The following is a 23,906-nucleotide window of genomic DNA, read 5'->3' on the forward strand; positions in this document are numbered from 1 at the left end:
GAAAAAGTTACAGGTCTGTGAAAGCCAGAAATCTTGCTTGTTTGTAGGTGACCAAATACTTATTTTACCAAGGAATTTACCAATTCATTTATTAAAAATCCTACAATGTGATTTCCTGGATTCTTTCCCCCCATTCTGTCTCTCATAGTCGAAGTGAACCTATGATGAAAATTACAGGCCTCTCTCATCTTTTTAAGTGGGAGAACTTGCACAATTGGTGGCTGACTAAATACTTTTTTGCCCTACTGTATGCAATGAAATGTAATGACACCCGGTGATTACGCACAATAAGCTCTATAAGCTCTAAAAATACTAAAAAATACCAAAATGTGCGTAATCGACACAAGGTGCTCGCGCAGACAGCCGCAAGGGGAGGCGCCACAATCGCAATTCTGGGTCCTATAATTATATAATAGAATTAATTGACGGTCCAAGATGGACTGAAGCCTGGACAGCATCCTCCTCTCTGCCACAGTCGTCAGGGTGTGAGCTCCTCTCCTACGACATCACCGACCCTCCTGATTAGTTTGTTTAGTCTGTTGTTGTCTGCGACCCTCAGCCCACTGCCCCAGCATGTGACAGCCAAGAAGATCGTACTGGCCACAACATACTCATAGAACATCCTCAGCATCGTCCGGCAGATGTTAAAGGACCTCAGCCTCCGCAGGAAAAGGAGTCGGCTTTGGCCCTTTTTGTAGACTGCCTCAGTGTTTCTGGTCCAATCCAACTTGTTATTGAAGTACACCCCCAGGTACTTGTACTCCTCCACAGTGTCCACAGGGACCCCCTGGATGGAAACAGGGGTCACGGATGTTTTTGCCCTCCTCAGAGCCACTATGAGCTCCTTTGTCTTAGTCACATTGAGCTGCAGATGGTTCAGCTCACTCCAGGTGACAAAGTTGCCCACAACAGTCCTGTATTCACTCTCATCACCCTTTTTAATACAACCAACTATTGCTGACTCATCAGAAAACTTCTGAAGGTGGCAGGAGGTAAAGAGGGTGAAGAGGAAGGGAGAGAGGACAGTCCCCTGTGGGGCCCCAGTGTTGCCGACTACCCTGTCCGACACACAGTTCTGTAGGCGTACATACTGTGGTCTGCCCGTCAGGTAATCAACAATCCAGGACACGATGGGGGCCTCCACCTGCATCGCAGCCATCTTCTCACCCAGTAGAGCCGGACGGATGGTGTTGAAAGCACTGGAGAAATCAAAGAACATGACTCTCACAGTGCTCGCCGGCTTGTCCAGATGAGTGTAGACTGTTCAGCAGGTAGATGATGCTGTCCTCAACTCCCAGGCGGGGCTGGTAGGTCGAACTGCAGTGGATCAGTGAAAGGCCTGATCATAGGCCTTAGCTGCTCCAGGACGAGCCTCTCGAAGGTCTTCATGATGTGTGACGTCAGAGCCACCGCTCTGTAGTCCTGAGGGCTGCTGGGACGTGGCGTCTTCGGCACAGGAACGAGGCAGGACGTCTTCCACAGCACAGGGACCCTCTGGAGGTGCAGAGACTTGTGGGGGATGGGCATCCTTAATGTTAGCATACATCAGGTCCAGGGTCCTCTCTGGACCTGACCTGACTGTACTGTTTGAAAGTCGGCAGAACTCTGTTCATGGTGACATGGTTAAAGTCTCCCGACGTGATGATGAGGGCACTGGGGTGTTGAGTTTTAAGTTTGGAGATGATTGTGTGTATGATGCTGCAGGCAGATGTTGGGTTTGCAGAGGGAGGGATGTACAGGACAACGATGATGACGTGCGGGATCTCTCTAGGCACATAGTATGGACGGAGTCCAACGGCCAGCAGTTCAGCATCCGGGCTACAACGCTGTTCTTTAATGGTGATGTGACCAGGATTACACCATCTGCTGTTAACCAGAACGGCAAGCCCCCCCCGCCTTTCCGCTTACCGCTCTCGGTACAATCCCGGTCCGCCCGGACGGTGTGGAAGCCATCGACAGAGACGTTCTGGTCCGTAATGTCCCTGTGCAGCCATGTCTCAGTGAAACACATCAGACTGCACTCCAGGTACTCTGCGTGGCTCCGCGTTAGCTCGTCCATTTTGTTGCTAAGAGACCGTTCGTTTCCCATAACAACAGAGGGGAGACACGGCTTAAATCTTCTCCTCTCCATAAGCCCGTGCCGTCTCGACCCTCCACTCATCCCCCGACGTTGCTTCCCTCCTCTGCATCCCCGGTGTGTTTTCTCAATCACAAATAATACAATTATTTCATAACACAACTAATAAGACAATGATTTTTAAACTCAACAAAAACAACTCTTGAAATAAAGAAAAGATCTGGGGGTGAACAACACCAATGACAGGTATCCGAGTTCAATCGAATGAAGCCAAGGAGAATAATAATAAAAATGGAACAGTGGGGTTAGGGTTGATCTCCAATTATAATATAATAAACAAACATCATTATTATTATCAATGTTCCTGCTCTTCAATACTGCAGGAAGGTGGTGTGTGTGTGTGTGTGTGTGTGTGCGCGCGTGCGTGCGCGTGCGTGCGTGCGTGCGCTACTTCACCAGTACCACTACCACATCCCAACCACACCATATCACAACCCCTACCACATAACTACCACACCACTACCACACCACCACAAAACACCACTTCTGACCCTGTCATTAACTTGTAATGCTAATGCTCTCGCACACCCAGGTGGGGACTTCCTTTCCTTCCTGAGGAAGAGGAGGGACGACCTGAAGACCAAGCAGCTCGTTAAGTTTGCTCTGGACGCCGCTGCCGGGATGGCTTATCTGGAGGCGAATAACTGTATACACAGGTTATTAATATTCATATTTCATATAATACCTGGAGGCTAATAACTGTATGCGCAGGTTATTAATACTCATATTTCATATAATACCTGGAGGCCAATAACTGTATACGCAGGTTATTAATATTCATATTTGATATAATACCTGGAGGCCAATAACTGTATACAAAGGTTATTAATATTCATATTTCATATAATACCTGGAGGCCAATAACTGTATAGACACAATTCAAAGTTATTAATTAAAAAGTTCATATTTAAGCATTCAAGCTAAGACATCACGTAGCCAGTTAGCATGAGCAATAGCAACATGACAATCCCACCACTATGCTACGCTAACGATCCTGCCTTTTAAACCATGTCACTTCCTGTGCTCTGGGCAGGGATCTCGCAGCGCGCAACTGCCTGATTGGCTGTGACGGCGGAGTGGGAGGGGGCGGAGTCCTGGCAGGGGGGCGGGACATACTGAAGATCAGTGACTTTGGAATGAGCCGACAGGAAGTGGATGGAGTTTACTCTTCATCAGGACTCAAGCAGATCCCCATCAAGTGGACTGCCCCTGAGGCGCTCAACTATGGTATATCCTGTTTACCACTTCCTGTGTCCTGTTTACCACTTCCTGTTTCCCTAAGTTTTTCCAGTTCACTACTTCCTGGTAGTGTTTTCCTATTTCATAGCTTCCTGTTAATCCATTGCTGTTTTCTTATTAGGGCGGTACAGTGTGGAGCTTCCTGTTTCTCACTTCCTGTTTTCTTATTAGGGCGGTGCAGTATGGAGCTTCCTGTTTCTCATTTCCTGTTTCCACTTTGTGTTTCCTTATTAGGGCGGTACAGCTCGGAGAGCGACGTGTGGAGCTTCGGCGTGTTGCTATGGGAAACCTTTAGCTTGGGGGTGTGTCCTTATCCCGGCCTGACCAACCAGCAGGCCCGGGAGCAGGTGGAGAAAGGTAGGGGCGGAGCCTAAAACCTGGTAGACAGGTAGTGGGCGGGGCCTAGAGCTCGAGAGCTGGTGGAGAAGGAGAGGGTGGAGCCTAGAGCCTGAGAGCAGGTGGAGCTGGATTGGGGTGGAGCCTGGGATGAGGTGGAGATGGATAGAGGTGGAGCCTGGGAGCAGGTGGTGATGGATAGGGGGCTAAGCCTAGAGTCTGGGTGGAGGTGGAGAAGGATAGGGACGGAGCCTGGGAGGAGGTGGAGATAGATCGGGCCAGAGGCGGAGCCTGGGAGCAGATGCGATGGATAGGGGTGGAGCCTAGAGTCTGAGAGCAGGTGGAGCTGGATAGGGGGTGGAGCCTGGGATGAGGTGGAGATGGATAGAGGCGGAGCCTAGATCCTGGGAGCAGGTGGAGAAGGATAGGGGCGGAGCCTGGGGGCAGGTGGAGAAGGATGGGGACGGAGCCTGGGAGCAGGTGGAGCTGGATTGAGGCGGAGCCTGGGAGCAGGTGGAGAAGGATGGGGCGGAGCCTGGGAGCAGGTGGAGATGGATAGGGGTGGAGCCTAGAAAAGAAAGGTGGAACAAAGGAATTTCAAAATAAACCAAAACACTTGACAGATGAGAGCAACTGTGCAAAGTAAAGGTGTGTCTCCGCCCCTTCTCTCTGTAACCCCACCACCTCCAGGTTACAGGATGTCCCGCCCTGAGCGTTGCCCCGACGACGTGTTCTCGCTGGTGACGCGCTGCTGGAGCTACGCTGCCGACGAGCGCCCCACCTTCGCCGAACTGCAGCGCCACCTGGCTGCCGTCAAGAGGAAGTAGACGAGGCCCCGCCCCTCTGGTTAGCTCCTCCACCCCCAAACCAAACTTCTCTCCAGTGTTTTTCTGAGCTAACTGCTAACGCTTAGCATTAGCGTCCCATCTGAGCAAACGAGTGAACGATGCTAACGTGCGACAACCAACAATTGTTTTTTGTTTTGTTTTCACCCGTGGGGATTACGGATCAAAATGGCTGCCACATGGAACTCAGCGCGCTAGCAAGCTCGACGCTCAGGCTAACGCTGTTAGCGCTCTACGCTAAACAATGGAACCAAAATGTCAGGAAGTAAAGCTGAGAGAAGCATATATTTGACAAATTGCCGGATGTAGCGGCTAATGTTACTATCGACATTGGGAAGCTAATCAAGAACAACATAGGAGAAATGGACCACTTCCTGTCGGGACGGACCACTTCCTGTTTGTCTCCTTTTATTATCCAGGACTGAATTATCTGTTTTCTGTCTCTACTTCCTTTTTGTATCTGTTTTTTGGAAAAAAATATATATATTGTGAAGAAAATTCTTTAAATTGTTTTCAAATTTTGGTGATTTTTTACACAAGGTTTGTTCAGATTTGAGAAAAATGTTGAGTTTAAAGATTCCTTTTTTGGATCTAAGAGAAATTTAAGTTACAAGGAAATTATTGTGACTTTCTCCTCCAAACAAATTCTTGAATTTTATTTTATTTTTATTTTGTTTCAGTGGTTTTATGGGAATTGTTTGTAGGAGCCATAACTTTAAATTTGAAATTATTTAAAAATATATTTCTTGTTTATTTGGGTGTGTTTCTGTTGTTTTCACGATTTATTGTGGTTATTCTAATATCAATAATTTTATTAAATTTTACTTTCAGCACAAAACAACCTATCCTATTTCTTATTCACAAAAATAAAATATTGGGATATTCATAAAATATTTTAAACTTCTAGTTTGAAATATTATTTGGATAGCCCAATATATTGTTTAAATAAGTTATTTAATTAGTCTATTAAATTCGATTCCAGAATCCCTGTATTTCGGCGATTTGGAGTCGTTTCCACCAATGGCATTTTGCGCTTTTGTTTGGAAAGATATTTTGTTCAGAAAAGTTTTCCCCAAATATAATTTGATAGGCAAGAAAGGTTTAAGGAATGTATTTGCTTCATAAGAAAAAAGACTCTTATTTTGAAATGTTTCCCTAATAGTATTGAATCTAAGGAATACAAACTTGATTTAGAACTTTTGAAGACATCAGACTTTTATTTTTTTTTAAACCCTCCTTCCTCTGTCGGCCATTTTGTTTCAACGGAAACGCTTTCGACCTTAAGTCACATTTAAGTCTTTTTTCACATTATGATTCGACTCCCAAGATTCTCTAAATATCCTTCTGACCAAAGATTTCGGATAAATCAAATGATCGTGTATATAAGATTGTTGCTTTGTTAAATGTAAACTGCCGTTTTTTTCGGAATAAATTATTTTCGTTGGAAATGTGAAAATATCTCATTTATATAAAACATACACCCTAACCCTAACCCTAACCCTAACCCTAACATTTAAGTAGTAAAGAAATTAATGCAGGTGTGTGGTAGACCCCCCTCATGGCCTCCTGCGGCCCCGCCCATTAACAGGAAGCACCTCCTCTTGGATGCAAGCCACGCCCCCTAGAAATACATTTGTCTAATCTAAAAAAATGAAAATCATGTTTTTTTCGCTCCTTTTTTCAATGTCGCAGCAACAGCAAAATACTTTGTCAATATTATTTTTTTTTCATGAAAATCGTTATTGTGAACAATTCTAACAATCTTTACGCAATTTATCTTTGTTTACTATAAAAGACCCCACCCACTCACAACAAGCACCTCAACACTACGAAAACCACACCCTTCACAAATATTAATCTATTCAATTCTTTCATTTGCTTTATTAACTTTTATTTTTCGCACTTTGTCATGTGATTATTTTCCGTTTGTGACCTTTGTTTTTACTACGATTATTATTATTATTATTTTTTAACAGTTTTAAACCATTTTTCTTTCATTTCGACGTCGGGTTTTTCCTACAAAACACTAAAAACCGTCTTATCGCTAAAACATGCTTACAGATGTCATTGGGAAAAATGTTGATATTTTGTGTTGATATTGTTTTTATATTTTAATGTGAAAAATAATTTGTATCCCTTGAATAAAATATCAGTTTGAAAAATATTACAATTAAAATATAAACTCTTTGTGGATTATTTTTTTGAAATGTAATTATTTTTAAATTTGAAATTTAAATGTGACAGATTTTAGTTAAATGTTTTTGAATTCATCACATTAAAGTCTGTATTTTTTATGATGGTATTTTATTAAGTGTTTATGGAATACAACAACAACAATAACTATAGCTGCAGGCAGAAGGACGTGGGGTTCAGTTTAGTCGTGTTGGGTGCATTTTACAGTTTCCGGGGTTCTCTGAAACGCAATACGATTTTCCTAGTTTACTTGAACGCAGCATGGCCTCCCCCTGTGGGTCTGTCGTCTCCTGGTTGCTCATCTCATGGAGCAACCGCTCTGCGATCTACAAAGCACAACCCTCCTGTCTTTGAAACAACCGTCCATGTTTGCTTGTAAAGCAGAACTTCTCATTGTAAGAACTCACCGTGTTTTGTCTGTGGAAGTAGAGCTGCTGTCTGTGACCGGTGACTGTTTGGGGCCGTGTCAGGCACCTCATTTATTTGGTGACTTTTTTTAAACTTATTTATTTATTTATTTTGACGCCTCGCTGGATCTTGAACGAACGCTCATGAATCCGGCTAAGGAATGTGGAGCACAGATTTACAATATCAATGTAACAGATCTGCTGACAACTACCAGGTAAGAACTTATATAAATATACACATAAATACATAGTTTAGTAACGTCTAAACACTACAGAGCGAGTCCACGCCCACACTGGACACGGTCCAACTGGACATTCTCAATCAGAATCTGTAGATTTATACTAAATCATATGATGATGTCATAAAGCGTCCTCCTGAAAATATCATTTATAGTAAATATGTCAGTCTTACTGTTAATTTAATATATAGTAGATAATATGTCATAAAGTGTCTCGTGTTGAACACGTGAACGGTACCTTGTTTAACCTGTGACTGTAAACTTGTTGAACACGTGACCTTAACCTTTTTGAACACGTGACCAGAATCTTTTTGAGCACGTGAGCGGTACCGTGTTGAACCAGTGACTGATACCTTTTTAAACACGTGACTGGTATCGTGTTGAAGGTGTGACCTGTAATTTGTACTCTGTTGAACACGTGACCGGAACCTTGTTGACCACTTGACCGGTACCTGGGGTTTAATCTTTTAAGAGCTCTCCTCATGTCAGCTGTTCCACCCCCAGAAACCCCTCTCCCAGTCTGGGTTGCGACGTCAGAGCACTGTGATGATAGTATGACATCAGAGCAGACATAGACAGACGGACACGCAGACACACAATCCATCTGGCACATCTCAGGATGGTCATCTCTTCCAGCAGCCTCGGCCACTGCTCTTGAGAAAGCACAATCTGTGAGTTCATACATATACAATGATAACCTATTGTTATCTCCACATGCATAGAGAATGGTTGTTTATCTGCATATTTCTGTATTGTTCCACAGTTTTACACCGCTTTCATTAAAGATACCAAAGTGAGATCACGTCTCCGGGTACTTATTGGAAGAGTGTTTAGCTCGCTGTATAGCCACGTACGGCTTCATGTGGTGAGGGCAGAAGAGTAAAAACATTAGCTTCACCTCATCCAGCAAGTCCTTCAAGTCGGCCAATAAGTCCTTTAAATCAGCCAGTGGGTCCACCGTCAGTGTAGTCACAGCGGCCAGCGCAACAGCCGTAGTTGCACGAACGGAGGGCACGTACGCAAAGCATAAAATGGATATGGAATTGGAAAGGGCACGCATCGAAATAGAGAGGTCCATATAAAGAGCACGCATCGACTCGGAGAGGTCCGCAGAGAGAGCATGCGTCGAGGCGGCAGAGCAGGCTGAGAGCGCATGCTTCGCAGCTGAGGTGACAGGAACAGAGTGCAGTCATCCTGGTCCTCAGCTAGCCTTGCAGCCGGGATGGTGTTGCTCGCCTCAAACCGTGTGTAGAAGGTGTTGAGCTCGTCTGGAAGAGAGGCGGCTGGCTGGCTGGGCATCACTCCTGTTTCTCCCTTGTAGTCTGTGATGGTGCGCAATCCACACCACATGCGTCTGGGGTCGGAACTGTGGTAGCCCGACTCCAGTTTGTCCCTGTAGGCTCTTTTGGCATCTCTGATGGCTTTCTGAAGGTCATATCTGGACTTCCTCAAGGCCTCCATGTCCCCAGAGCTATAGGCGGAAGACTGTGCTCTGAGCTTAGCACAGACATCACCATTAACCCAGGGCTTCTGGTTGGGGAAAGTCCTGACCTTGACCTTCCGGACGACGTCATCAATGCACTTGGAGATGTAGGCTGAGACAAAGTCTGTGTATTCATCCATGTCCCCATCAGCTGCAACACAGAACATCTGTCAGTAGTGGTTTTGAAACAGTCCTGGAGATTCCTCACTCCAGCGTTGAACTGTCTGACAAACCGGTTTTCCTTGCTTTAATCGTTGTCTGTAGGTTGGTAGGAGAAGAATGGAGATGTGATCCACCTTACCAAAGGCAGGGCAGGGGAGGGGTTTGTAGCTGTCCCGTAGTTGTGAATAACAACAGTCGAGAGTCTGATCACCCCTGGTAGGAAAGTTGATATGCTGGTGATATTTAGGCAAAACTTTCCTCATATTACCCTATTGAACTCGCCACAAACAATAGAAGCAGCCTCAGGGCGAGCGTTCTCCAGTCCATTGATTACTCCGTAAAGGTCCTCTAACGCGCACGTTTTATCCACCAGAGGGGGTATGTAGACTTCCTTGATTATAGCGGAGCTGAATTCCGCGGGAGGTAGAAGGGACAGACTTTTATAGTTATGAGCTCCAGGTCCGGAGAGTGTTTTGAAAGTACTGATATATCCGAACCCCAGCGAGAGTGAACCATAATGCAAACCCCACCGCCTCTGCGTTTACGTGACTCCGTGGTTCTGTCGTGCTGGTAGATGGAAAATCCATCCGGACTAACGGCAGAGTCAGGCACCGTAGTCTCCAGCCAGGTTTCTGTGAACGCCAGCCCACAGCAGTTTGTGATGTCCCGCTGGAAGTTAATCCGTGCGTGTAGTTCCTCCATTTTATTGTCCAGGGATTGAACATACCTTGTCAGAGATCTGCATCAAATTCTAGCATGTTTGCCTCTTCTCTTCATCTTCCGCCGGTGTATTGGTAAACACAGCGGCGGCAGGACAAAGGGATCGCAGCACTCCGGTAAGTTGCGAAAAAGTCCGTATTAAGTGTCGCACGGATGTCCAGGAGTGCTTGTCATTCATATTGTAAGAGCGACAGTGCACTGCGTGCAAAAATAAGAACAATACCAATAATAATAAACACAAAACTATGAGTTGAATGTGGAGCCATTGCCGGTGCGTCCATACTACGGCGCATCTGAAAGTCGGAGCCTTGTTGAACACATTACTGTATCCTTGTTTAACAGGTGACCCTAAACTTGTTGAACAGGTGACCGCAAACCTTTTGAACACGTGACCATAACCTTGTTAGACACGTGACCGGAACCTTGTTGAACATGTGACCAGTACCTTGTTTGACACGTGACCAGGATCTTGTTGAACAATGACCTGTACCTGGTTGAACCAGGACCGGTACCTTGTTTAACCTGTGACTGTAAACTTGTTGAACACGTGACCTTAACCTTTTTGAATACCTGACCATAACCTTGTTGACATGTGACTGGTACCTTGTTGAACACGTGACCGGAACCTTGTTGAATGCCTGACCAGTAGCTTGTTGAATGTGTGACTGGTACCATGTTGAACATGTGACCATAACCTTGTTGACATGTGACTGGTACCTTGTTGAACACGTGACCGGAACCTTGTTGAATGCCTGACCAGTAGCTTGTTGAATGTGTGACTGGTATCGTGGTGAACGTGTGACCTGTACTGTGTACTTTGTTGAACATGTGACCGATACCATTTTGAACACGTGACTAGTACCGTGTAGAGCACGTGACCAGTACCTTGTTGAACATGTGATTGGTAGACAGTAACCACGTGACCGGAACCGTGTCAATTGCGTTTCCCTTTACCAGTTTTTTCCAGTGCAATTCTGATCACTATTTAGTGTGGCAATTTTTGAAAATGAAAAAGCAAATGTCTTCTCTTTTTTATTTAAAATAGTCATAGAATGTGCATACTTGGAGATGAAATTGAAAATGCAAATTGGATAATTGAATTTCAATTTTATTTATGAGTCAAATAATGCGTTCATATTCATAAAATAGAAAGGATTTTTTTTTTTTACGGTTTCATTTTCAAATGAGCTATTTGCTTCAATACGCACAGGGGACAATAAATACATTAAATACATCCATAATAAAATAGAAGTATTCAACAGTAATTTAAAGCAAGATAAAAACGCTCCCAGCCGGAACCGGAAGTACGTTCGTAGTCTGCAAACCCCGTGTGGCGCCCGCGTCTTTAACTGGGGCAAAGGTCTTTAATTGAACGTCTTTAAAAACGTCTTTAATTGTATGTAGTTTAAAGTAAAACGTATATTTATTTTATGAATTTAATCATTGAAATTACTAATAATAAACAATACTTTGTTCGTATTTCTAATAAAGGTTTTGTTCCCTGTATTCTAATATTTAGATTACAATTTATGTTCGGCTGTGAATGAAAACTAACAACGGGTATTTTAACTTCATTTGAAATTAGATTTATATGCTATGTTTTCGTAAACAATAATAATAATAACAATCGTTTATAAATGTATTCGCATTCACAAATATACTTTTAGAAATACTTTTAGCGAACGTTTCCCCTTTTCTTAACCGGAACCGGAATTAAGGTCGAAGTCTGCTACTTCCGCTGGGTCGCGCGTCTTGAACTGGGGCAAAGGCGGCGCTCGGTCACACTCGGCTGAAGCTACGTTAGCATTAGCATTAGCATTAGCATTAGTCGCCGCGTTTCCCTGGAAACCGTTCATTAAAGTCGCAAACAGCAGAGTTCGGCGCCAAGGGACCGGAAGTGAGAAAATAGAGGAAAATGCTGCAGAACACTGGGTGAGAGGCTAACAGGCTAAGCTAGCTCCTAGAAGGTTCTTATAGAAGGTCTCCGAGCTCTAAACTCCTAAACTATCTCCAGGGCTGTCTCCTAGCTCCTAGACATTCTCCAGGGCTGTCTCCTAGCTCCTAGACATTCTCCTGGGCTGTCTCCTAGCTCCTAGACATTCTCCTGGGCTGTCTCCTAGCTCCTAGACATTCTCCTGGGCTGTCTCCTAGCTCCTAGACATTCTCCTGGGCTGTCTCCTAGTTCCTAGACATTCTCCTGGGCTGTCTCCTAGTTCCTAGACATTCTCCTGGGCTGTCTCCTAGCTCCTAGACATTCTCCTGGGCTGTCTCCTAGCTCCTAGACATTCTCCTGGGCTGTCTCCTTGCTCCTAGACGTTCTCCTGGGCTGTCTCCTAGCTCCTGGGCTGTCTCCTAGCTCCTGGGCTGTCTCCTAGCTCCTGGGCTGTCTCCTAGCTCCTAGACATTCTCCTGGGCTGTCTCCTAGCTCCTAGACATTCTCCTGGGCTGTCTCCTAGCTCCTAGACGTTCTCCTGGGCTGTCTCCTAGCTCCTAGACGTTCTCCTGGGCTGTTTCCTAGCTCCTGGGCTGTCTCCTAGCTCCTGGGCTGTCTCCTAGCTCCTGGGCTGTCTCCTAGCTCTTAGTCATTCTCCTGGGCTGTCTCCTAGCTCTTAGACATTCTCCTGGGCTGTCTCCTAGCTCCTGGGCTGTCTCCTAGCTCCTGGGCTGTCTCCTAGCTCCTGGGCTGTCTCCTAGCTCCTGGGCTGTCTCCTAGCTCCTGGGCTGTCTCCTAGCTCCTGGGCTGTCTCCTCGCTCCTGGGCTGTTTCCTAGGCCGTCTCCTCGCTCCTAGGCCGTCTCCTCGCTCCTAGGCCGTCTCCTCGCTCCTAGGCCGTCTCTTAGCTCCTAGACTGTCAGGTAGAATGCCTCCTAGTTCCGAGGCTGTCTCCTAGCTCCTAGGCTGTCTCCTAGGCTGTCTCCTCGCTCCTAGACTGTTTTCTAGCCCGTCTCCTCGCTCCTAGTCCGTCTCCTCGCTCCTATCCCGTCTCCTAACCCGTCTCCTACCTCCTAGGCTGTCTCTTAGCTCCTAGACTGTCAGGTAGAATGCCTCCTAGTTCTGAGGCTGCCTCCTTGTCCTAGGCTGTCTCCTAGCTCCTAGACTGTCTTCTTGTCCTAGGCTGTCTCCTAGCTCCTAGACTGTCTCCTTGTCCTAGCCTGTCTCCTAGCTCCTAGACTGTCTCCAAGCTCGTAAGCTGTCTCCTAGCTCGTCTCTTAGCTCCTAGGCTGCCTCCAAGCTCCTAGGCTGTCTCGTAGCGTAATCACCGGGTGTCATGACATTTCACTGCATATATGTACGACCGTATGTGTATGTATGTGACAAATAATCTCTTGAACTTGAACTTGAACTCCTAGGCTGTCTCGAAGCTCAGAGAGTGTCTGCGAGCTGCAAGGCTGTCTCATAGCTGCTAGACTGTCTCCTCAATTGTCTCCTGGCTCCTATACTGTCTCCTAGGCTGTCTCCTAGTTCCTAGACTCTTCTAGTTCCTAGGCTGTCTCCTAGGCTGTCTCCCCTAACCTTTACTTCCTGTTTCCTCTCCTCTAACAGGAAGTTAGCGGGCTGCACGCTCTTCATCACAGGTGCTAGCCGTGGGATCGGTAAAGCGATAGCACTGAAGGCGGCGCGGGACGGTGCTAATGTGGTGGTCGCGGCCAAGACGGCGACGCCCCACGCTAAGCTGCAGGGGACAGTGTACAGTGCGGCGCAGGAGAGTGAGCATGCTTTGCTACATAGGCTAGCTGCTAGCATTAGCCTCCAGTTTACCGTGTGTGTGCATCGGTCAGAGCGAACCCTCTGACATCATGTGTGTTTCCAGTTGAAGCGGTGGGCGGTAAGGCGTTAGCTTGCGTGATGGATGTGCGTGATGAGAAGCAAGTGGGCGACGCCGTGGCGCTAGCGGTTAGCAAGTTCGGAGGTACGTATTAGCACACGTTGGCATTTCACTCTCCAGCATTTCACAGTAAAAGACTCCACTTCCTGTGTCCAGGGATCGACATCCTGGTGAACAACGCTAGCGCCATCAACCTGACCGGCACGCTAGACACGCCCATGAAGAAGGTCGACCTCATGTTGGGCATCAACCTGCGAGGAACCTACCTGGCGTGAGGACCCTGTCCCCCAGCTCCTAGTCTGTGCCCCAGCTCCTAGTCTGTCCCCTAGCTCCTAGTCTGTCCCCTAGCTCCTAGTTTGTCCCTAGACCCTAGTCTGGTCCCTAGCACCAGTGTATCCCTTGATCCTAGTCCGTCCCCTTGATCCTAGACTGACCCAAGCTGTGTGTATGTATTTCATATACTGTGTACATATATTTATTATATACAGTGGTACCTTGACTTACGACTAATTTGTTCTACAAGAACGGCCGGATGTTAAAACAGTCGTGTGGTGAAGCAATTTTTCCCATATACACCAGGCTCATATTTTTCTATGATTTCCTTCCTAGTTTCAATGGGAGTCGTTGCTTTTTCTTTTTCCATCGTCCTTCTTCTTAGGAATCATCATGAAGGGTGAAAATAAACAAAATACCCAGTAAATATGAAGAAAATATCCATAAGCCACCAACTACATGCACACACCATGTAGGTCGCCCGCTGACTGGCTCCTGACTGGCTCCTGACTGGCTCCTGACTGGCTCCTGACTGGCTGCTGACTGGCTGCTGACTGACCGCTGACGCGCCAACTGCAAATTTCCACGGTCGTCTCTTGGAGCAGTCGGTCGCAAGTCGATACAAATTTTCGCGAAAATTGCTACTGGTATCTTGGATTAGTCGCAATTAGATGCAATCGTAAGTCGAGGTACCACTGTATAATGTTATTTTTATATATATATATATATATATATATATATATATATATATATATATATATATATATATATATATATATATATACACACACACACACACACACACACAACACATACGTATGTGTATGTTATGGCTCCTAGTTTGTCCCCTTGATCCTAGACTGACTCCAAGCTGTGTATGTATTTCATATACTGTACATATATTTATTATATTTAATGTAACATATATATTGATGTCTTCAATATATAACATACAGTATGTGTATAATATTAGGTCCAAGTTGTGTCTTCCTCATCTGCTGAAAAGTCAAAATCCTCACATCCTCAACCTGTCGCCACCGCTCAATCTCAACCCCGTCTGGTTCAAGAACCACACAGGTGATCTACAGGGGGATCTACCGGGATCTAGTGGGAGGGTCTAGAGGGATCTAGTGGGGGGGGGATCTACCAGGACCTAATGTGGAGGTCTAGGGGGGATGTACCGGGATCTAGTGGGAGGATCTAGTGGGGGTCTACTGGGATCAGTATCTAGTCGGGAGGATCTAGTCGGGGGTCTGCTGGGATCTAGCGGTAGATCTAATTGGGGGGTCTACTGGGATCTAGTGGGGGGGTCTACTGGGATCTAGTGGGGACATCTAGAGGGGGTCTTCTGGGATCTAGTGGGGGGGGGGTCTACTGGGATTTTGTGTGGCGTCTACTGGGATCTATGGGGGCGTCTACTGGGATCTAGTTGGGGAATCTAGAGGGGGTTCTACTGAGATCTAGTTGTGGAGTCTAATGGGGGGGGTCTACTGGGATCTACTGGGGGGGTCTCCGGGTTTTAATGGATCTAGTGGGGGGGTCTACTGGAATCTAGTGGGAGGTCTATTGCATTCTAGTGGGAGGTTCTATTGGGCTGTAATGGGGGGGGGGGTCTCCCGGGATTCAATGGGGGATCTACTGGGATCTAGTGGGGGTCTAGTTGGGGGATCTGGAGGAGGGTCTACTCGGATCTAGTGGGGGCGTCTACTGGAATCTAGTGGGGGTCTAGTTGGAGGAGCTAGTGGGAGGGTCTACTCGGATCTAGTGGGAGGGTCTACTCGGATCTAGTGGGAGGGTCTACTGGGATCTAGTGGGGGGTCTACTGGGGGCTAGTCAGGGGATCTAGTGGGGGGTCGACTGGGATCTAGTGAGGGGTCTACTAGGTTCTAGTGGGGGGTCTGTTGAGGGTTTGGCTGGGATCTAGTAGGATCTAGTGGGCGGGCTCTACTGGGATCCAGTGGTATATACTGGGGTCTATTTTAATCTATTGCTTTTTCCCCAGCATATACTATGGCAAAGTATGGCATGTCCATGTGCGTTCTGGGAATGGCCGAGGAGTTCAGAGGTCGAGTCGCTGTCAACGCCCTCTGGCCAAAAACCGGTACTACAGCTCCCAGCATGCACCAGGAATTTCCTTTAGCGAGTTAATGCAGGTTTACAGGTTTATAAACGCAAATTAAAGTTGAAATCTAGTCAGATGCTAATGCTAAATATTACTGGACAATGCAAGATAATGCATCTAATGGTGGATGTCAGAATACCAGCTCAGGCGGTAGAGCTGGTGGTCTAGTGATCTAAAGGTTGCTGGTTCGATCCCAGGCTCCTCCTGCTAGCATGCTGTAGTGTCCTTGAGCAAGACACTTAACCCCTAATTGCTCATGATGGCTGCGTCCGTCGGTGATTGAACAATTGTAGATCGCTTTGGATAAAAGCGTCTGATCAATGAAATGTAATCTAATCTAACATGCTAAATCCAATCAGATGCTAACACGAAATATGATGCTAATGCTAAACCTTATCGGATGCCAGCGCTGTCTGACAAGATGCTAATGCTAACATCTTAGCCATACAGACGGCTGCTATGGAGATGCTGGGCGGGGCCGATGTGGGGCCCCAGTGCCGCACGCCTGACATCATGGCCGACGCTGCCTACGCCATCCTCACACAAGATGGCTGCGACACCGGGCGTTTCCTCATCGATGAGGATGTCCTGCGAAAAGTTGGAATCAGCGACTTGGATGTGTACGCAGTGAAGCCGGGTGAGGGGGTGGTTTGGGGGGAGGCGAGGCGGGACCTAGAGTTACTATGGAGAGAGCTGCGTGGTGATTGGCCGGTGGTTCTGTCCTCTGATTGGCGATAGGTCACCCGCTGCTTCCTGACTTCTTCCTGGATGAGGAGCCAGAGGGTGTGGCCAAGAAGCTGGAGCAGCACGGTGAGTGTCCTAGCCTATCTCCTAGCTCCTAGCCTGGCTCTTAGATGTCTCCTAGCTCCTTCTAGATGTCTTCTAGCTCCTAGACATCTCTGAGTTACTAGCCTGTCTCCTTACTCCTGGTCTGTTTCCTAGACATCTCCTAGATGTCTCCTAACTCCTAGCGTGTGTCCTAGACGTCTCTTAGCTCCTAGATGTCTCTTAGCTCCTAGACGTCTCTTAGCTCCTAGACGTCTCCTAGCTCCTAGTGTGTTTCCTAGACGTCTCCTAGCTCCTAGACGTCTTCTAGCTACATTTACATTTACATTTAGTCATTTATCAGACGCTTTTATCCAAAGCGACTTACAAGGGAGAATAACATTCAGCTACATTGCGACAGAGATTAGTGTAACAACAACATTAGTGTAACAATAAATACTGCAAGGTGGTGCTAAGTAATTGTAGGTTAGGACAGGAGGTCCTCACTGAAGAGCTGGGTCTTCAGGTGCTTCTTAAAGACAGAGGGAGGTCCCCGCTCTGGTCATTTTTGGCAGCTCGTTCCACCAACGTGGAACTACAAATGAGAATAGCCTGGATTGCCGTGGCTGTATGGCCGGCAGAGCCAGGCGACGCTCATTTGACGAGCGCAGCATCCGGGGGGCAACATGTGCTCTTACAAGAGCATTTAAGTAGGCGGGAGCATTCCCAGCAATCACTCTGTAGGCCAGCATCAGAGACTTGAACTTGATGCGGGCGGCTACAGGTAACCAGTGGAGCTCGATGGGCAGCGGAGTGACATGTGCCCTCTTTGGCTGGTTGAACACCAGTCGCGCCGCCGCTAGCTACTTCACCGTCACTTGGCTCCCAGACATCCCCTCGCGCCTAGTCAGTCTTGTAGCTCCCAAACTATGTCCTCGGATTTAGAAAATCTACTTTTGAACTCTGACTTCCCTCTTTCCCTGTGTCCTAAATGTGACCCACCGCAGACTTTAGGGTTGTTTTGCGGCTTTTGATGATTTTATGTTTTTTTCCGCATCATTTGAAAGTGAAGAATCAGAGCTTCCAAACAAGGTGTCACTTGTGCAAAGCAAGCAAATATTATTAAAGCTCTGATTTGTTAATGACAAGGGTTTGGCCAACTGTGTTTCTGAGATAATCACCTTGAGAGTTTTTCCCCCACACTTGGCTTTATTCCGCTAGATCCAGAATGCAAATGGTTGGAGGACTAACAGAGCCACATGGCTATTTGCCACTTGACACCCTGTTAAATGGAGAAATCTCTGCATTGTTCTTGTGTTTTGAAGGAATGTTGAACAGCGTCATTGACACACATCTTTTGTTTTTAAAAAGGCTTTTATTTAACAGTAAGAATATACATGTTTTAAAAGTGCGGACAACACAACAAATTTAGAGTGTCAATAATATGACTCTGTATATAGACCTTTGTGTGTCATTTAATATATAATTGTGCTTATTCCAAATATCTTCAAAGTTGTTGGAGTTATTATGTGGGCTAACCCCACCCTATCCCAGCTACACCCTGAGAGCCTGTTTGGGGCCTATTTTCATTTGCTTTTCACTCCTGGCTGCATTTGCAGGTAAACCTGAGAACCTTGTGCATTGCTACTTGTTCATAATCTGCATCACCAACCTCAACGGACTTCATGACATCATCAACTTCTTCTGTTGTAACAACAAAAAGGGCATATCGTCTGTCTCCTCTGGTGGTTCTTGAAAATATTCTGTTTCATCGTCACATTCAGGTTGAAATCTGCTGTTTGAAATGGTCTCCTGGTTCAGGATAACACCGCTATCAGATTCAGCATCGGAGAACTGACTATCATCGTGGAAACTGAAGTCCAGTACGCGCTGCTTACACTGACTTTTATCTATCGCACTGGTCGGATTAAGGTCCGAGATATGATTTAAATATTCTTCCACCCGCTTCTCCTCATCAAGATTCAAGAGGTTTATTCGTCACATACATATACATACTTTCATACATATATGCAGTGAAATGTAATGCAACGCATCCGGTGATTACGCAAAATATGTCCTAGACTGAAGGACATTGCCATTACAACAGAGTTTTTCAAGTGAAACCGAATCCTCGTCTTGTTTATGGAAGTGACTTCAGCATTTCTTCTTCGATGGTACACGCCCCCTCCACAATGATGTCTCCGTGTGTGTAAAAGTAGTACGATTTAAAGGTTGAACTCTATCACAACGTTTCACCTTGTGACTTGACATCACATGGAATATGGAGGAATGATCTTCACCTTTAAAGGAAACCATCGATCGGCGTTGTTCAGCGCTGTTCAGTGTCTCGGTAAGGGAACTGCGTTTCCCCATGTCATCCAACAGGAATATTTAACTACACGTTTAACACTTTTCTACTATTTATAGATCAAACTGGGTTTTGAAAATACGTTGAGAGATTAAAAAAACACAAAGGAACACGAATCTGGAAAAATATAATTTTCCTTCAAGAAAGTTGTTTTTTTTTTTTCCCAACATATTATAGGGGATGGTAGCTCAGGAGGTAGAGCTGGTGCTCTAGTGATCTAAAGGTTGCTGGTTGGATCCCAGGCTCCTCCTGCTAGCAAGCTGTAGTGTCCTTGAGCAAGACACTTAAGCCCTAATTGCTCCTGATGGCTGCGTCCGTCGGTGTTTGAATAATTGTAAGTCGCTTTGGATAAAAGCGTCTGCTAAATCACGTAATGTAATATTTGGCTGCTCCTGGCCATTTTAGAAATGCGCCAGACAGCGGGTTTCACTGTGGTGGGTCACAGTCTCCTTTCCTAGTCCCTCATTCTTGTTTTCTACTGTTTCCTTGTGTCCTTAAACTGTCTCCTTGTTTGTCTCAATTGAGGCATTATTGTCTTTAATGTTCGTTTGTTTGTTGATATGCTTACTTTTGGTTGTTGACCTGGAGGCGGGACCGCAGCGTTCAAGATGGCCGCCGGCAACCCTGTCGAGCAGACATTCGCTTCGATCCGGAAGTTTCTCAACGAGGAGACGGTGAAAAGGACGCAAGGAGTCTACCGCTTCGACCTGAGCGGTAAGTGTTCTACCATGTCTCCTAGACCGAGGGTGACCGACCAGGATTTGATCGCAGGCTGATTCCCAGTCGATGGCGAGAAGTGTCGTCAATATAATGTGGCGAACGGCCTTTCATGTGCGTCACCCCAACCCCACTCTCACCAGGGGAATGCTGGGAAATGCGGTACACTACTTCCTGGGGACACGGGATTTGATAATGTAGGTGATGGACAACGATAAAAGCCAGGAGATGCGCTAGATTGCCACATGATATGCGTGTATGTAACAATGCACGTGGCACAGTCTCAGCAGGGAGCTGTCTATGTTGACGAAGTTGGCAAACACAAATATGGCAGAAGCCAAAAATGGAAAGCGTATCGTTTTTATTCAGACTGGGAGGGGGATTATTTTTTTTTGTTTTCTCAAACTCCAAGTCCGTCCTTATCTGCAATGCAAGCGTGGAAGTTTGAAGTGACACTTCAAAACCATGTTCAAAATCTACGAGACAGGTTTCCACACCAGAAATGCCAGGCCCGACCCGGGGGTTCAGGCTGCAACAACAGCATCATTACGTCAGTCACGTCGTTGCTACGCAACAAATCTACTTTGTTCAACAGGTGTTTGTTGAGACCTCAGTCCAGAGCTGTTGGCTGACTCTTACATTAAAGCGGATATCGTGGCTGTAATTAAGAACATGCAATTATCCCAGAGTCCAGTGTAGAAAATGAGTATTGAAACAGTTTCAAATATTCAGAATTGTCTTATAGAAAAGTGTACATTTCTATGTACAGTGGGGAGAACAAGTATTTGATACACTGCCGATTTTGCAGGTTTCCCTACTTACAAAGCATGTAGAGGTCTGTCATTTTTATCATAGGTACACTTCAACTGTGAAAGACGGAATCTAAAACAAAAATCCAGAAAATCACATTGTATGATTAAGTAATTTGCATTTTATCGCATGAAATAAGTATTTGATCACCTACCAACCAGTAATATTTCCGGCTCTCGCAGACCTGTTTGTTTTTCTTTAAGAAGCCCTCCCATTCTCCACTCATTGCCTGTATTAACTGTACCTCTTTGAACTTGTTACCTGTATAGAAGACACCTGTCCACACTCAATCAATCAGACTCCAACCTCTCCACAATGGGCAAGACCAGATATCTGTCTAAGGACGTCAGGGACAAGATTGTAGAGCTGCACAAGGCTGGGAGGGGCTACAGGGCAGGAGGCAAGCAGCTTGGTGAAAAGGCAACAACTGTTGGCACAATTATTAGAAAATGGAAGAAGTTCAAGATGACAGTCAATCTCCCTCGGTCTTGGGCTCCGTGCAAGATCTCACCTCCTGGAGCCTCAATGATCATCAGAAAGGTGAGGGATCAGCCCAGAACTACACGGCAGGACCTGGACAATGACCCGAAGAGAGCTGGGACCACAGTATCAAAGAAAACCATAAGTAACACACTACGCCCTCATGGATTGAAACCCTGCAGCGCACGCAGGGTCCCTCCACTCGAGCCAGCGCACGTCCAGGCCCGTCTGAAGTTTGCCAATGACCATCTGGATGATCCAGAGGAGGAACGGGAGAAGGTCATGTGGTCTGATGAGACTGAAATAGAGCTTTTTGGTTTAAACTCCACTGGCCATGTTTGGAGGAAGAAGGTGATGAGTACAACCCCAAGAACATCATCCCAACCATGAAGCAAGGAGGTGGAAACATTATTCGTTTTTTGATGCTTTTCTGCAAAGGGGACAGGACGACTGCACCGTATCGAGGGGAGGATGGATGGGGCCATGCGTCGAGATCTTGGCCAACAACCTCCTTCCCTCAATAAGAGCAATGAAGACGGGGCGTGGCCGGGTCTTCCAGCATGACCACGACCCGAAACACACAGCCAGGGCAACGAAGGAGTGGCTCCGTAAGAAGCATCTCAAGGTCCTGGAGTGTCCGAGCCAGTCTCCAGGACCTGAACCCAATAGAAAATCTTTGGAGGAAGCTGAAAGTCTGTGTTGCCCAGCGACAGCCCCCAAACCTGAAGGACCTGGAGAAGATCTGTGTGGAGGAGTGGGTCAAAATTGCTGCTGCAGTGTGTGCAAACCTGGTTAAGAATGACAGGAAACGTCTGATCCCTGTAATTGCAAACAGGGTTCTGTACCAAATATAAGGTTGTTTTTCTGATGTATCAAATACTTGTTTCATGCAATAAAATGCAAATTAAGTACTTAAAAATCATACAATGTGATTCTCTGGATTTTTCTTTAGATTGTCTCTCACAGTTGAAGTGTACCTATGATAAAAATGACAGACCTCTACATGCTTTGTAAGTGGGAAAACCTGAAAAATCGCCAGTGTATCAAATACTTGTTCTCCCCACTGTATGTATAGAAAAGTGTACATTTCTACATAGGTATGTATAGGCAGCACTCCTTTGCATGCAGCCTCTTTCCAGCTCTTGTGTTTTCCGTTGTGTCGGTACTGATGTGGATCCAACGCTTCCAAAGTACTATCACCGGTTTGCTGTTGACAATGACATTCTCACACTGGAAAAGGACGTTGAGATCAAATCCAGGGCACCACCTCTTCTGAATGGAGAGTTCTGGAACAAAAGTATCCCAAACTCAACATGTGCCTTGAACTTCACAGCACATTTTACAGTATGCTTTACAGAGTCAGGCTAGGCTAGGCCTAGGCTAGGGTTAGGGGTTGAACCCTAACCTAACCCTTGGGCGGGACTGCATTGCGATATAACATTTGGATATGGCCCAGAGGTCATCCGTCGTCGTGGATCTGTACGTTGACTCTGTAACCCTTGCAATGAGTACATATTCAATAAAAACAAACTTTATGCCGGATGCAGAGAACGGATCGCTTCATGCCACTCCAACTAGGAAGTTGTGATATGAAAATATAGCATTTGGTGGCAAATATCAGCCCAAGCCTAATGATCACCTGGCAGACAGTCCAGCTCCCTCCCTAGTCAGTGTTGCAGTTTAACAATATATTCATATATTAAACAATAGTTTCTATTCATATTGTGAAATATTTGTAAAGTTTCCCACTTCATCGGACAAAGATTCCTGTTATTAAAAAATGAAATTCTTAAAATTACCAATCTTTCCAGGGGAGAATCATGGGACCTGGTTTGTTGACCTGAAGCAGGGGGCGGGGCTCGCTGGTCCCGGGGAGCCGCCAATCAAAGCAGACGTCGTCATGGCGATGGACTCAGCCGACTTCGCCCTGATGTTCTCCGGTAACCGTGGCAACCGTTATATAACTATGGTTACAGTTTGTTTGTTTCCCATCTAACTTTGATTCTAAAGCTGCCATCTTATAAAACGATGGGTGGTATCGCTGTTCCATTCTGGGTAATTTCCTGTTCCAGGTCAGCTGAAGCCCACCATGGCCTTCATGTCAGGGAAGCTTCGTATCCAAGGTGACATGACGCTCGCCATCAAGCTGGAGAAGATGATGGCTGCCATGAGCAAGGCCAAGCTGTGAGCCGTTACTGCGGCAACCCTCCAGATGCTAATATGTTAAGCACTAACAAAGCCATGGGCTTCAATCCAGAGCGCTAACTGCTAACGAAACATTCTGGAGAGAGACTTAAATGAATAGAAAATAAAATGAAAAAAAACAAGTATTCCATCCAACTTGAACCGTTAGCTTGGTGCTAACGAACCCACAGTCTTCAACCCGGAGGGCTAACATGCTAACGGAACATTCCTGGGAAAGATCTAAACGAACGGAAAAGAAAACAAATCTTAGCTCAGCGCTAGGGGAACCCATAACCTTTAACCTGGAGTGCTAACAGCTAATAGAATTTTTTTTTTTTTCATGAAATGATGAATGGTGGGAATTGTTCCATTTGAATGTTTTGATTTCTTAAATTGTGTTTAAATAATTTGTTTGTTTTGAAATAAACATTTGGATTTTACTTTGTTACCATGACTCCTTCTGGTCTGCGTCCTGCAGCTTCCACCCTGTCCCCTGTCCATGGTCATAGTTTTGAGTCTTGGTCCTAGTTCTGGTTCTACTCCTTGTCCTTTTTTTAGTTCTGGTCCTGGTCTGTGTTCTACTCCTGGTCCTTCAAGTTCT

General features: G+C 46.0%; 2 protein-coding genes across 2 annotated transcripts in view; both read left to right on the top strand.

Annotated features, from left to right (window-relative positions):
* The window catches only part of fer (fer (fps/fes related) tyrosine kinase), a 30,741-nt gene extending 23,890 nt beyond the window's left edge, over positions 1 to 6,851 (top strand). The window contains exons 17-20 of the mRNA XM_080017993.1: positions 2,670 to 2,793; positions 3,171 to 3,364; positions 3,611 to 3,733; positions 4,403 to 6,851. Of these exons, the coding sequence (XP_079874119.1) occupies positions 2,670 to 2,793; positions 3,171 to 3,364; positions 3,611 to 3,733; positions 4,403 to 4,539 (578 nt within the window). The 3' untranslated portion in view covers positions 4,540 to 6,851. The remainder of the gene's footprint in view (positions 1 to 2,669; positions 2,794 to 3,170; positions 3,365 to 3,610; positions 3,734 to 4,402) is intronic.
* A 4,650-nt stretch (positions 6,852 to 11,501) lies between these two features.
* On the top strand, positions 11,502 to 23,753 carry hsdl2 (hydroxysteroid dehydrogenase like 2). The gene is made up of 11 exons (XM_080017805.1): positions 11,502 to 11,693; positions 13,304 to 13,467; positions 13,572 to 13,670; positions 13,743 to 13,857; positions 14,833 to 14,936; positions 15,862 to 15,960; positions 16,424 to 16,618; positions 16,720 to 16,791; positions 19,703 to 19,828; positions 22,933 to 23,061; positions 23,194 to 23,753. The coding sequence occupies exons 1-11, from the start codon at positions 11,677 to 11,679 to the stop codon at positions 23,307 to 23,309; spliced, it is 1,236 nt and encodes a 411-aa protein (XP_079873931.1). The 5' UTR covers positions 11,502 to 11,676; the 3' UTR covers positions 23,310 to 23,753.
* Positions 23,754 to 23,906: the final 153 nt, after the last annotated feature.

This window comes from Zeus faber (assembly GCF_960531495.2).
Source record: "Zeus faber genome assembly, chromosome: 17".
Lineage (NCBI taxonomy): Eukaryota > Metazoa > Chordata > Actinopteri > Zeiformes > Zeidae > Zeus > Zeus faber.

Bases quoted from the DNA above. Each gene is read 5' to 3' on its own strand.
- hsdl2 (XM_080017805.1), top strand. The intron at 15,961-16,423 runs GTACTACAGCTC...CTAACATCTTAG, and splicing joins CGCCCTCTGGCCAAAAACCG to CCATACAGACGGCTGCTATG. The intron at 16,619-16,719 runs GTGAGGGGGTGG...GATTGGCGATAG, and splicing joins TGTGTACGCAGTGAAGCCGG to GTCACCCGCTGCTTCCTGAC.